Source organism: Cebidichthys violaceus, unplaced genomic scaffold (genome assembly GCF_023349555.1).
Source record: "Cebidichthys violaceus isolate CVI_PGR_0920_01 unplaced genomic scaffold, fCebVio1.0.p SCAF_2, whole genome shotgun sequence".
In the NCBI taxonomy this organism is placed as follows: domain Eukaryota; kingdom Metazoa; phylum Chordata; class Actinopteri; order Perciformes; family Stichaeidae; genus Cebidichthys; species Cebidichthys violaceus.
In genome coordinates, this window is record NW_027176372.1 from 14,497,762 (window position 1) to 14,511,595 (window position 13,834).

At 43.8% G+C, this 13,834-nt stretch overlaps 1 protein-coding gene across 1 annotated transcript; it reads right to left on the reverse strand.

The window, feature by feature from the left end:
• Positions 1-184: 184 nt before the first annotated feature.
• spon2a (spondin 2a, extracellular matrix protein) lies at positions 185-12,007 on the reverse strand. The gene is made up of 6 exons (XM_068715409.1): positions 11,834-12,007; positions 8,181-8,409; positions 6,019-6,239; positions 1,962-2,153; positions 1,444-1,615; positions 185-1,139 (listed from the first exon to the last, which is right to left on the reverse strand). The coding sequence occupies exons 2-6, from the start codon at positions 8,407-8,409 to the stop codon at positions 952-954; spliced, it is 1,002 nt and encodes a 333-aa protein (XP_068571510.1). The 5' UTR covers positions 11,834-12,007; the 3' UTR covers positions 185-951.
• Positions 12,008-13,834: the final 1,827 nt, after the last annotated feature.

Sequence of the window (13,834 nt, forward strand, 5' to 3'; positions counted from 1 at the left end):
AATTATGCTCTGGCATACAAAAATTAATTTTCTTCATAATGTATTACTGGAACCATACAAATCAAGAATCTTCTTTAGTCTCACAAGAGTTTTAAATAAAGCCTTTACATAATAATTTTTTCCACCTGAAAAGTCATGTAGGGGAACAAAGTAACGCAGAGGTTTTCTATTTGAAAAACACACCTCCTTATTTATTCATGAGTTATACAAGAGATACATCATACAGTATATACAAAATCTACACATCAAGATATCAAAAGAGATAATAACAATACAAATATTTTCTTTTTATAAAAACCTTTCTAAAAAAGCATCTCATTATAAAATAGGCCAGCTTCTTCAGGCTAGGTCAAAACCTCAAATCTGTTATTAAGTGTTTCTCGTGAAAGGTGATATTTATAAATCGGGACGTGAGGTTATTTTGAAAGAGCTGTATGTGCCAAGCATGTATAGGTTGCCTATGTAAACGAATCCCTCTGTGCCTGTAGAAGTATGCACTATGTGCAAGGACTCTGTTGTGATTCTGGTGTGCTACTATCAGTGTACAGATTGAATGCATATGAAGTCTCAAACAGGTCTTTGAAGGGACACATTTCTCATTAATTTTCCCCTCAGTTTTTCTATTCTGCGTCAATCGATAAAAATCACACCTTATCTGAACACATTCAAAGTGTAATCTCAAGCATTGATTAACTGCCCAACGTTCTGCTACACTCAGACTTCAATATGCCTTTGTTGTCATTACAATACATCCAGAGGAGTGTACGCTCCAATACTAACTGGCTGCACAGGGAAGGCAGCGGGTCTTTCATTTCCACAATTTGACCATGACAAACACAAAAATCCTTTACATTATCAAGGAGATGCTCAAGATGCAGCAACATTTCTCAGTCCAGCAGTGAGTCCCAGTGTTGAATACTGGCAGTATCTGTGCTTGTGCTCCCTGTGGGTTCACTGGCGTCTCATACAGCTGTGTGGTACGCATTCAGACTGCTCCTCCAGCTCAGGGCAGGGGACGCCAGCATTGGCTGGCCGCAAAAGAATGTAACGTGTGCGATGGCGTACACCACCTCTGGAGCAGGGACCAAGACACAAACCCCAGGAGGACCAGAGAGACACCTCACAGTCCAATGGTGTCGCTGAGTCGAGAAAAAAAGAGTTTGTGAGAAAAATACACAACTTATGAGTAAAGAGAGAACAGCAAAGAGTTATGAAGTACAAATCTCTGCAGCTATAAAAGCTGTTCATATATTAGCTTGTATGTATAAGCTGTGCAGAAATGTTTAAGTGCGATCATATTATAACTTTCATGTATTACAAATCAATGAAATAGCATTTTTGTTTGCTTTTTGTCTGTGCCCACCCATTCATTTAAAACCATCATCATTAACTTCCAGGTGAAAAGTTTATGTCCCAGGGATGTAGGGAGTCTTGTGGACTTACCTGAGAAGCGCTGGGGATTGATAGAGTTTGGCAGGATATGATTGGACATAAGGACTTGACGGTCAGATGATCTGCTCTGTTGAGAGATCCTTATGCTGGCAATAGGCGGAAGCTCCTTTAAACGTGGATAGTAGAAGGAGTTTGCTGGATGGTTCGGCATCTGGGATGTGATCTGGATAAGTCAGCAAAAAACAGTCAGGCAAATTTCTGCAGGAGAGCCGGTAGGTTATCAACAAAAGTTCAAATACACAATAGCCCACTTTAAGCACATGCTGGCAAAGGATAGCTGCTCTATTATGTAAGAGAGGCCCTTTTTACTCAAATCACTTCAGGTCAGGCATGAGGGCCGCCAAGTAATCATTTGTGCAGACAGCTAAGAATGACAACCCATTCCCACACTGCTAACCTATTTTAAGTACGAGGACCTTGCTTTGCCTCACCATGGAGTGAATGACTAAATTAAGTCAATGTATCAACCGATGATGGTTTTTGTTCTTGTGAACATTGCGAGACCTCACCTTTGTGATGTTTTCTTGGGGGCTTGTGGGGAAGTTAGGAGAAGAGAAAGTGAACCCACTGTCTGTCCCTGCATCATAAGGATGGAGGTCAATGGTCACTTCCTGTTTCCACTGGCTGCCCTCGCAGAGGTTTATGCTGTCCACACCAACAAACCAGTCGGGGCTGGGGATCATCTTCACCATCAGGGACAACTGTCGGTCAGAGAGAGAGAAGGCAGTTAGATCAAGCTTCACTGTCCAAGAGGAACATTTAGTTTACAGTGAAGACAGACAGTAGACAGAGCAATAAAGAAGCAGATATAGATGAGATAAATACACAGATGATGTACTCTTGTTGACCTAAATTACTTTAAAATGAATCAATGGATGACTCATAAATTGCAAGCAAAATAAAACAAAAATTGAGTAGCATGGCCATTAAGTGGTTTAAAATGATCGGGCTGGATGTCTTTGTAGCCAAGCTAGCGGCGTGGCTCTAGGAATGGCAATGTCTGTCAATAACTCTGGTGATCCCTTAACTTTTCATCCAGGTTTATGGCTAAACACCTGCAGAACTAACAACCCCATGTTTGTAGTGCTGACTCTCAAGTGTTTGAATGTTTAAATGCTAAACTAAGACGGTGAACTGGATCAAGATAATACCTGCTAAAAATCAAGATGTTAGCATTGCTATTGTGAGTATGTTAGCATGTTGACATTAGCATTTAGCTCAAAGCTCCACTGCCAAAGTACAGTCTCACAGAGCTGCTAGTTACCAGTTATTCTGGATACCAGCTGGTTTTGTTTTCATCTTGTGAGTCTGTGTGTGTGTCTCATCATGGCAAATGGAGGTCCTGGAGACACCTACTGCCACAGAAGAGGTTTTGAGGACTTTGCCAGGTGTTTACATTTCTGTCTCTCTGAGGACAGATTTTGTAGCCGCGATAGCTTCAAAACAGTGCAAATGCAGTCAGAATCTTTACAGGTGTGGAGTTGGGATCAAAGTGAAGGTTGAGTTCAAAGATGGGCGTGATCCAAGTGAGGGCACCAGAAGCAGGGGATAGGAAGTAGGGAGGGGGCCATTGGCCCCTCCATTCAACGCCTTCACCCAATTTGGCTTCTCGGCTGGTGTATTCCCATCACAAGATGGTCTCTTGTTACTTTCTTTCTTTGTTTTTCTTTCTTCTTATACCCAGGAGCAGAACACTCTGATGTATATATTTAGATTGTTTCATTATGTGCTGCTATGTAAATATTGTTTTTGCACTGATGTCTTTATTTGCTTTGTCAAATTGTAACTGCAAATTAAATTACAAAGTAAATGCTGTGATATATTTAAATCACAAGAAGAAAAATAAACAATCAAAGCACAGCTGTGAATAATATTCTGGCTCCATTCAAAAGTCTAACTGCAGCACTCTGGGTATAGAAAAGTAGGGAAAAATCCCAATAGTAAAAAACAGCAATCAACTGGTCTTACTTTAATTTGATTACCTCACCGCCGTATAATGTGTTATGCTGCCCCTGTCTGTTGATATATGTTGTTTGTAGAATCTATTAAGTTGAAGGAAAGGAAATAAGCTAGTAAAATACACACACACACACACACACACACACACACACACACACACACACACACACTGATGATGTCAGGATTTATAAAATGTGTAACTTATAAATGCAGGCACTGGAGACTGTTTGTGTATGTGTGTGTGTCTGTACTGCGCATACATGCACCCACTCAGTTTCCTGTGCAGGGTTAGACTGTGTCTCCTCTGTGATGGATGTTTCCTGAGAGCTAGTGACCTCATACAGGAAGTGGCCTGGGGGTCAGCACACGCTGAGGTGGCAGAAGACCAGAAAACAGCGCATTTAAAAAAAACGCCTCCTCACTTGCGGCTCTGGGTAGGATGGGTGGGCTTGGAAAGCTTTGGATAGCTTGGAAAGGGTGGCCTGGTGTCAAACAGAGAGCGCTGGATAGAAGAGTGCTGGAACAAACTTCAAACCAGTTCACCAGGCGCAAAAGACCACTCGGGACAGGAGGCAGGCAGGTAGTGTCAGCATGACACATGGAGTCTGTTTCTTGCTTGTGACGCACGGCAGAAGAAACCAAATCAGACGCAGCTCTGTTGCTTTTTAGAATCAACCACTGATCCCCTCCTTCCGTCCTTCCTTCCTTTCTTCCCCCCTCTGCTAACATCCCTCCCTCCTCTTGTCCTTTCAGGCTCCTTTCAAACAGCGGTTTTTCCAAGAAGTCCCGTCCTGCTATATCCATTGGGCCACTCAGCAAGGATGTCTACTCAGGGGTATCCCACGTCAGTGGCTTGATCAGTCCATGTTGGTTCCAATATACAGGCCAGGAAGTATCTCTAGAGCAAAGACAGATACTCAAAGCGCCCATGATCCCTCTCACTTTCTCTTCATCACAGCTAATCTTCTGCAGAGCATCGGAGAGGCCTTAAAAACATGCAACTCAGTCCAGTAGCGCTAGCACTTTAATGCTCAGCTGTTGTTGTCCCATTTTCTGTGGTGCCACTGATACAGATACTTTAAGAGTAATGGCAGTTGGATCCTGAATGGTACTTATTTGCCAGGATTTGTCTGTTTTGAATTACACATTTAACAGAAATGGCAGAATGCTTATGAATATGGAGATAGGAATCATATGTGTTTGGGATTTTTGGGGCATTGCGTATGAATGTTTTGGTTTGTGGGCAAGTCAAAAAGCATGAGATTTATATAAGAGTGTGAGAGACAGAGAGAGAGAGAGAGAGAGAGAGAGAGCGAGAGAGAGAGCGAGAGAGAGAGAGAGGGAAACAGACGGACAGAAAAGCAGAATAGCAGATGAAGCTGTTAACACATTCACATAATTCGTCATTGTCACATTCAAAACACACACACACACAATACTCATAACCTGCTTATTTTTGTACTCTGTCCACTGATCTAAAAACAGATGGACCCATTTAAAAGCAGCCACAGACATCAAGTACCAAGATGAAAAGCTGTAAAGCTGCTGTCCATGACAAGTACTTACCAAAGATGCCCTCCAACAGGGTTGTTTATGATTTTTAAGGGCCCCCGGGTTCAAGTAGTGGAATAACCAATAAACAAATGTAGGTCACCAGACTTTCATGCAGGCCCACACCTATTTCTAAAAACTCCAGTGAATGTCTACCTTTCATCTGCAGCCCTTTACCCCACGTTCATTTTTTCCATAGTGCCATACTTCATGCCTACCTCAAATCCTTGGCCTTTGTTTAAGCCCTAGGACCATATTTAGCGAGTCTGACCATGACCTTTGCCCCCAAACTCAGTTGCTATTCCGCAGCAGTGTGACCCTGTAGTCCAGCGAGGATAAACTTTGTACCGTAGTTAGATATTTAGCCTGCAACCCAACAGTCCACATTTATCAGCAATTTCTTCAACCTTAAGTATGAGATAATATGAGACTTCAGCCGTTCCCAGGAAGTGGCTGTGCCTAGCCAAGAGATAATAACGCGGCATAATGGAATTTTAGTTCAACAATCAAAATGTTAATTAGTAATCTTTAGAGGTGCTGGTTGCCAGATTCTGTTGCTGTCGTATAGAGCCATACTAGCTGTTTTCCCGTTTCCAGTCTGAATGCTAAGCTCAGCAAACTGGCAGCTAGCTATAGCTTCATATGTACCGCACAGACACGAGAGTGGTATCGATCTTTTCATCTAACTCTCGGTTAGATGTGAATAAAAGTGTTCCCCAAATTGTCACGCTATTCCTTTTGCTAAACTTAATCCCAGGGCCCTCATCCTGAGCTCACAGAGTTCAGTGGGACAGGCAGCAGACAGAGTGCAGACCGCGAAGGATGGATGTGGGCGTTTGTGGCTGCAGGGCTTCAGCACTTGGGCTAAACATAGTCTGATTGGATAGTGGAAAAAAGTGTGTTTGGTCAGAGCGGATGGACGACGTCATGGGGAGGCCCAGGTCACCAGATGAATGAGTAGGTTTAGTCAGACACTTTGTGTGACTTACTGTGTCTGAGCATGTGTGTGATTTTGTGAATGAGTATTGCTTCAACTTAAGTTTTATTTGTGCCTACCAGGGAGCCCCGGGGCTGCATGAGCAACTCCGTGGAGCTGTGCCCGATGCCGTTAGGGATGCCGGCCGTTCGGTGCATGGCGCCGACTGCGCGTCTCTTCCTGGCCTCCTTGGCCGCCTTCATCAGCTCCACTGTCACCCCGACCTCAGCAAAGCTCTGCACCCCTGCGCTAGCCGGAGCACCATCCTCCCACAGCCGAAAATGGCGATTATGGCTGACCGCTAAAGGGAGAACGAGGAGAAGACAGGAGTAAGATGCTTATTCACTGGAATGCATATCAATGTCAATGAAGTACCACAGAGCCTCAGCCAGACGGTGAGATCATTTCCACGGTGGAGCCTGTGTGGATTTCTACGGCTGCCTCCTACATCCTGCAATTAAACAGACAATTCTGAAGGAATTGCCAGCATGCATGTCTTTGGCATTATTGCGTGGTTACAGTTACATCTTTTCTCCTTTTATCACTGATAAAACGTCAACTCAGACGGGAGCTACCGTGAGATCAGGTCAGGGTCTCTGAGTTTACCTTTATTGATACTTTTTCATAACCTTCTGGCCAACAGAGCCATTTGCTTCACATTGTCATATTTAGTTCTGGTTATCTTTGAAACCTGTTGAGAATCAATAGACGGAGTAAAGTTAAACTGTTTGCACCTCCGGTTCTGGTGCGCCATTTTGAAACCCACAGAGCTACTTGCCCGTGCCAGTGGTTTTAAGGGCAGAGTAAGGTTAGCCAGAAACACGCTGACAAATGCTCTGATGGTTCTGCCTTACCTCACTTTTCAGAGCTGCGTACACACACACATACACAACCATGCAGTTACACTTAAATGCTCTTGACACATGTATTAACACACAAACTGCACTGAGCCACACACACAACCTGCCCAGCACACTTCACACACTATCTTGTTTCTCCCCAAACTGCCATTACTTACGCACTTAATTGCATTTCCATCCAAACAAATTTCCCACAAGTATCAGGACCTTGAAATTCGATAACACGTCACGTTTTGGCCCCACCAAAAAGTTAAAGCCCACTTTCCATTCTTCCTAAATTGCTTGCGTTTATTTTTGTTTTTGGCTATGACAAACTCCATTCTCTCTGTCATTGGACTACGCCCCCAGGTCCCCACAGTTAAGCAACACACAACCATTGCAGGCCCCCAAATCCCTCGACAGGTTATGCTTTTCTTTGTGCTGTGACAAACTCCCTTTCCAACGGTCTTTTTGTCCCTTACCAACAGTCTGCCAGCCCATTGAGGCCCCTATGTTTTTCTTCTCATTTTGTTCCCATGCCTTGAGGGGAGGGGACACACATTAAAAGCCATTTTGGGTGATCAGAATCTCCAGTGCCTGTCTCTATACGGAGTAAGTAGCACATCATCCTCTGGCAGGGCAGCAGGGCACCATTGGGAGAATGGGAAACCAGACAAAGCCACGGCCGCCGCAGACAGCGATGCACGAGAGCAGTCCAGCATACACATACACACACACACACACACATACAAGCACAAATGTACAAACATCTGCCGCCCAGCCCATGCTCCATGGCTTGGGGATAAAAAAGCAGAATAGAGGGGCCTGAATTGCTTCTTCTTTTCCTCCTCCTGGCTCTGAGGTAAGCGGTCTGACCCCACCACACCCCAACTATCATCACCCACCTTCACCAGCCCTGAAAACCACTACTCCAGTGTTTACCGCCAACACTGTGGTAAACCAGCAGAAATGTGGGAAGGAGTGTAGGGTTGAGTTGAATAAATAGAGAAATATAAAGATATGGCCGGACAGAAGTTGAAGAAAAACCCATCTGGTAGCATTTAGACTGTCTCTCTTATTGCTCTATTAACAGCACTCACCTCCTTGTATGTGTCTGTGTGCATACGTTGATGCTGACAATGAGCAACTAAACCTCTGACACATGATGGGTAGCCAAACATCTGCCTTTAGTTGAAGCTAAGTGTCCCTTGATCTCACTGTGGTCACTATCTCTGTCCCAGGTTTGTGTCACAAAAACAATGCATGGGTACATTTTGACTAAGGGAGGTCAAGTCTGAAATAATGGTTCAAATTCAATGGATTACCAGGTGTTAAAGGTAAAACTTTCCATAAGAAAGATCTTTTTAATAACCGACTTCTTTGTCCCTGGCTGTCTTTCTCACCCATGAGCTTGGACCACTGTGCAGGGGGCCGGAACAGTGGATACTGCTTGGGGAATGCCTGTGGGCTCCAGTGACCTGTAAAGACCAGTATGTAGGAAGCAGGACCCTTGGCTGTGCAGTCTGTCCCATTGAGTGGTCGCAAAGGCCCAGCAAAAGTGAGACAAAGCTTCAGAAGTACGACGAGAAGCTGCTGCAGCCAACTGCAGGTCAGGTGCTCTGATGACATCATCTGAAAGAAATGGAGAAATGAAAAATGGTTGTGAAAGAGTTTTCTTTAATACCATTAAACATGTGGGATATTCTATAATGAAAAGCTGCTGTCAAAAGCACTTCGGCATGTAACCATTGTCTATCAGCAAGCAAATGAAAGGATCTTAACATGAATATTTAGGAAACCAAACCCAGACAATCATGGAAAATCAGCATGGGGGAAATTCCACGCCCCTGCCCTCATATCATAACACATCCATTTTATCTAAGAACACAGCTGATTAAACCCATTATTGACCCTGTTGGCTTTGACGGAAAAAAGAAAAGCTCAGATTCCCCTGGGCTGGGTCGAGTGTGTGTTGGTCCACAGCCAATCTATGGCTACATAGTTAATGTAATATCTGCCATAGCATCGCTGTTGTTTTATTCTAGGCATGGGGTGACATCTCTGAGGACAGATGCAAATCCTGTCTGCTCTACTGACCTCACCGACTGACCATCCACTGACCGCTGGCGACTGAGTCATAATCTCACCCTATTAAGAGAGGCAGAGAGGGGAGGAGGGCACCTGCATTCAAAGAGCTTAAAACACATTTCAGCTTTACATTTCATTGGGTAGTGCTGAAGAGTTTTTGCTAGATGACACTGCTCCAGGAGATGAAATTGTAGCCATGCTACTTGTCTTCTCTCTGCACGCTCCCCTTACCTTCTGAACACACATCCTTTTATCTCACACTCCTCTTCACCCTCCACACCCATATCATCATCCCTCCTCTGCTCTCCAACAACTAAAACAGAGATGCTATTCTATTGTGTGTGAGAATCTTTGAAAGCGCTGCAACAAATGCTCCATCTTAATTTATTCCAGATTTGAGTTTTTAAGGCTGCATTCAAAATGTGAGCTGTAAAATATCCATGGAAACAACCAGAAGTAATCTTTTGGCAATGGGGTGACACAGTTGTATTTCTTCTATAAAAAAGAAATTCATATGAATAAATATGTGATATTTGGGAGTGAGTGTCTCTCAAATTTGCAGTTTTGAGAGTACACTTTCATGAAGGTACTTTTCTAAATACTTTGGGTGTTTCACCATCTTTCTATTTCATTTGGCAACTGTATTAACTTCAAGAGGAACGTTTGTGACTACAGATACATTTCTCTGTGTTTGTGTGTCACAGAAAGGGAGAATGATGTTTGGCGGCTGCGGCCTTGTGTGACGTTTCTATGGGTTACTACACTATAACTAAACCACCAAGCAGCTGCAGAATGCAGACAGTTAAATTTGGGCACACAATAACACACATGTGCACGTAAACACACACCCACACGCACACACACACACATAACACTCATGTCCAGCTGCACATTGTCCCTGAAGTCTATTTCCAGAGGACAGATAATATTACTCTGCCGATATAGCTGCAAAACTCTGACACTTTTCTGACTGCAGCCTTATATGTCACCGAGTGTTTTATCAATTCCCTGTCTCCATTAAATGTATATTAACCACACAGTGCACCGTTTTAACAGCCAGCCATAAAAATACCTTGAGTATAGAGACACACAGAGCCCCGCTTTGATCTCACTGCTCAGTCATCGGATCATCTCACTGGCTTCAACTCTGCTACTCTGCAGGAGGCGGATAAAGCTCCATGTTGAAGTGCTTCATTATTCAACTAGTTCAAAAAAGTAACTCTCTTTCTTCTGGTCTTTTTTTGTTTTTGGTTCCAGCTTTGTGTGCTTGGGTTAATGGAAGTTCACCTCATGGGGCTGGAGGTTTTTCACATCAGTGTGTGATCTTTAACTGCTGCTGTCCTGTCTGCTCCGTTCACTATGTTTTAGGATAGAAAATGAGGTCAGTCCTGTTACTGGCTGTTGCAAAGTTAACCTTGTTTACACACACATTCCAGACAAGGAGTGTTTTCAACTGTCAATTCACAGCACAAACTGAACATGGTCTTTCTTCCTCAAAATGATTGGTTTCTGATATACTATAAGTGCAGCTGTGCGATTTTTGTTGCCATAACAAGAACTAATCAGATCCCTAATCTCCACAGAGTTTGGTTCAGTAAACCCTTCGACCATCCCTCTGAACTTGTCACACTGACACTATAACACACTAAAGAGACATTTCTTGAATTCCCACACTGACACACTGAACTTCATCGGCACACACACCTAACTCCTGGAAACACATACAGTAAAAACAAAAGATTGTATGGCATTTATTGATGCATACAGAAGCACACACTTATTTTCAGTGGACATAAATTTACTTTCTCTCACACACACACACGTATGCAGTCACACCACACAGACCTGCTCTCATCAGTCAACATAGACAGACACACGCAGCAGTTTTTTAGGCACAAGACACAATAAAAATAGGGGATGTGGCACGGAGCCAAATGTGGCGGCTGCCTCCCCATGGGCACCTTCACTGTGTAATTACAGCAGACTCATGCAGAGATAATACACACATTTGTCTAAGCTCATATACACAGGCATGCAGCTATGCACGCACAAGCACAGATTTGTGCACACAGCGGGTGGTATGTTCATTTTTAACAAGGGGATGGCGGGGAGGTAATTTGCTGTTTTCCCTAAGATTTTCCTCAAAAATCTTTTGTTGGGAAAGTGGTGGATCTAGGCTGAGAAAAGAAATGCATCACTCTGTTGTGAATGAGCCTTTAACACACCCCTGTGGGCCTATAATGTTCATCTTCATGCATACATAGACAGATAGACACACTTGGCCGTGCATGCATCACAACAGGAGGTCAGAAGCTGGACTTTCCCCCGGTGCAGGAGGGTGGACGGAACAGGTATACCTGTATATTGTATAGAGATTGCACCAATAAAGGTGAAGCAGCTGCAGATTCAAAGGTGCAAATACATGCAAAAAACAATAAAGACGAAGTGTGAATTCAGTGGCAATATATATATATTTATATGACAATTTACGTTTATACTTTTTACAGACAACACTGACGGCTTTAATTACTGGTTACTTTACAGAATAATATTCTACACCACAAAAACATATGATATATTTGATACATTGTAAACCACTCATATGTCTCCTCCTGCTGCACAATGTTGCTAACATGTTAAAGCATCAGTCGTAATAATACCATAAAATAATTCACTATATTAACAGTATAATAAATAATCCGGCAATAGTTACATAACACGCTTTAAAATTGTTTACTGCATTGCATAACTTATATTTGTGATGGAATACTTTTGCAATGTGGTGTGACTTAAATAAGGAATCTGAATAATTTCATCCAACACTGCATGCTGTCACTAAAAAAAAAAAAGTCATCTTCCGCAGATAAAGACACAAGCGTGCGGGATCTTCTATGTCTAAACAAGCACTCTCAAGTGCTCTCAGACTTTCGTGCGTGGAATGAATGGAGTCTTCGAGTGTGTGTCCTACCTGTGTTGGGTCAGTCAGTCATTGACAGAGAGAGAAGCTGTAGCAGAATCACACTGTCGGGATCTAAGAGAGGATCCAGCTCTCCTCACTTCTTCTCTTCCTCTCCACCGTACGCTGCTGTCTGGTGCAGCCTTATCAGCCTTTATCCCTCTATCCTCTGTCTTTATCTCCTTTCTCTCCTCCTCCCTTCTCTCTCTCTCTCATTGTATCTCCTCATATTACCTCTCTTTTTCTCACTGCCTCTCGCTTTCTCCTCCCCCTCCTCTTTTCTCCCCCTACCTCTCCTTGTATGGAAAGGCAGTTAACGGCCTCACTCCTCTCCTCCACTGTCCCTCTCTTCTCTCCCTCTATCTTTTGCCCTTCTTTCTCTCTCCAGTCTTTGAGTGGCTGTGTAAACTCAGCAACCTCATTGCTGACAAGGTAATCAACACCACATTGGCCTCTCTTAACATTCACCACTCAGCATTGTGTATTTTCTTACCCCTGTTCTTCTGAGCACACTGTCAGAGTTGTGGGGTGTTGGTTGCTGAATAATGGCAGTAAAATAGAGAGAAATGAGAAATAGGGCTTACGCATAGACATGCAACCTGGATCAGACGAGTGGAGTCTGGACTGAGGCGCAGGCATTTATTTCTGCAGTTAATCTACTGATTGGACATTGCAGAGAATCAAGGGTTTTTTAATGGTTGCCGTCTTTTTCCCCTTCCAAATATTTTTGACCTGTGGCAGATCCAGCTGCAATCTCAGCCGAGGAAACCCGCTTCCCTGGGTCAGAGGGTGTGTGTGTGTGTGTGTGTGTGTGTGTGTGTGTGTGTGTGTCAGAGACGTTTGGTCACCGGTTCCCACAGCTGGTACACACATGGACAGCCAGGGAGGTTTCTGTTACTGGCTGCCGCTCACTTATCAATATGTCAAGGCTCAGACAGAGAGAGAGAGAGTGTGTGTGTGTGTGTGTGTGTGTGTGTGTGTGTGTGTGTGTGTGTGAAATCTATAGGAACTTTTCTGACTTATTATCCATGGCTATGATGCAACAAAGCAGTCAACCCCAAATATTGCACAGAACAATCTACTTCAGACAGACACACGCACCCTGGTCACGGTTGTGATGTAATGCAGCACAGCTAGCCCAAAGATATAACTCGAGCTGGCTAACATCAGCCACAACCAAAAGACTACTCTGCAATTGGACAACTGCAGATCTTTAAATCAACTTTGGCCACGTCACTGTACGGCTCTCCTGTGAGCCTTCCAGAAATGAGGGGAGATGAAAAGAAGCTGAAAGAGGAAGAGGAGAAGTGGTGTTAGATGTGGATCAGGTAACCATTTGGACTTTGTGTCCTGCAGTCATAAACAACCAAATAAACAATTACACCAATTTGTTCCTCTCCATTTCTTTCCTACCTCTTTGTCTCCAAAACAGTTACTCAGTCCTCTCATCTATCTGTCTGTCTGTCTGGAAAGTAGGTTATTGGAAAAACTCAGACGTCCCTGCTGCTGCCCTCTGATTAACGACTGTGAGCTCAGCATCCAGATTGACTCATTAATGTGAAACATCATTGACGCACAGGTGTGCATTTGTATGAGCGCAAGCGGCATACACCAAACCGCTAAAAATCTGAACTGGCATACACCAACGGACATTTAGACCCACTCATGTCCCTGCCAACCTGTGAAGGAATTGATGATAACTGTAATTACCAGAACGCACACAGTTTACAGTTAAACTAGACTCTTCAGCACACACACACACACACACACACACACACACACACACACACACACACACACACACACACAGTGGCTCCCTATAGGAAACCAGATACAGCAGCAGAATGGCTTCAGATTGCCAGACTGACGCAAATCTCCAAGATAGCTGAACGTTTTCTTCCTGTCAACCACGTGCTCACGTCAATGTCACTTGAGCCAAGTGAGTGAAGCAATGAGAGGAAAACCTTGAGCTAATCACAGAGCGCGGGGCCAGGGCCATCCGAACTCCAGCGT

Bases quoted from the DNA above. Each gene is read 5' to 3' on its own strand.
- spon2a (XM_068715409.1), bottom strand. From the start codon at position 8,409: ATGATGTCATCAGAGCACCTGACCTGCAGTTGGCTGCAGCAGCTTCTC. The intron at 6,240-8,180 runs GTGAGAAAGACA...TTCTCCCTTTAG, and splicing joins ACAGTGGTCCAAGCTCATGG to CGGTCAGCCATAATCGCCAT. The intron at 1,616-1,961 runs GTGAGGTCTCGC...TGACTTATCCAG, and splicing joins CCCAAGAAAACATCACAAAG to ATCACATCCCAGATGCCGAA.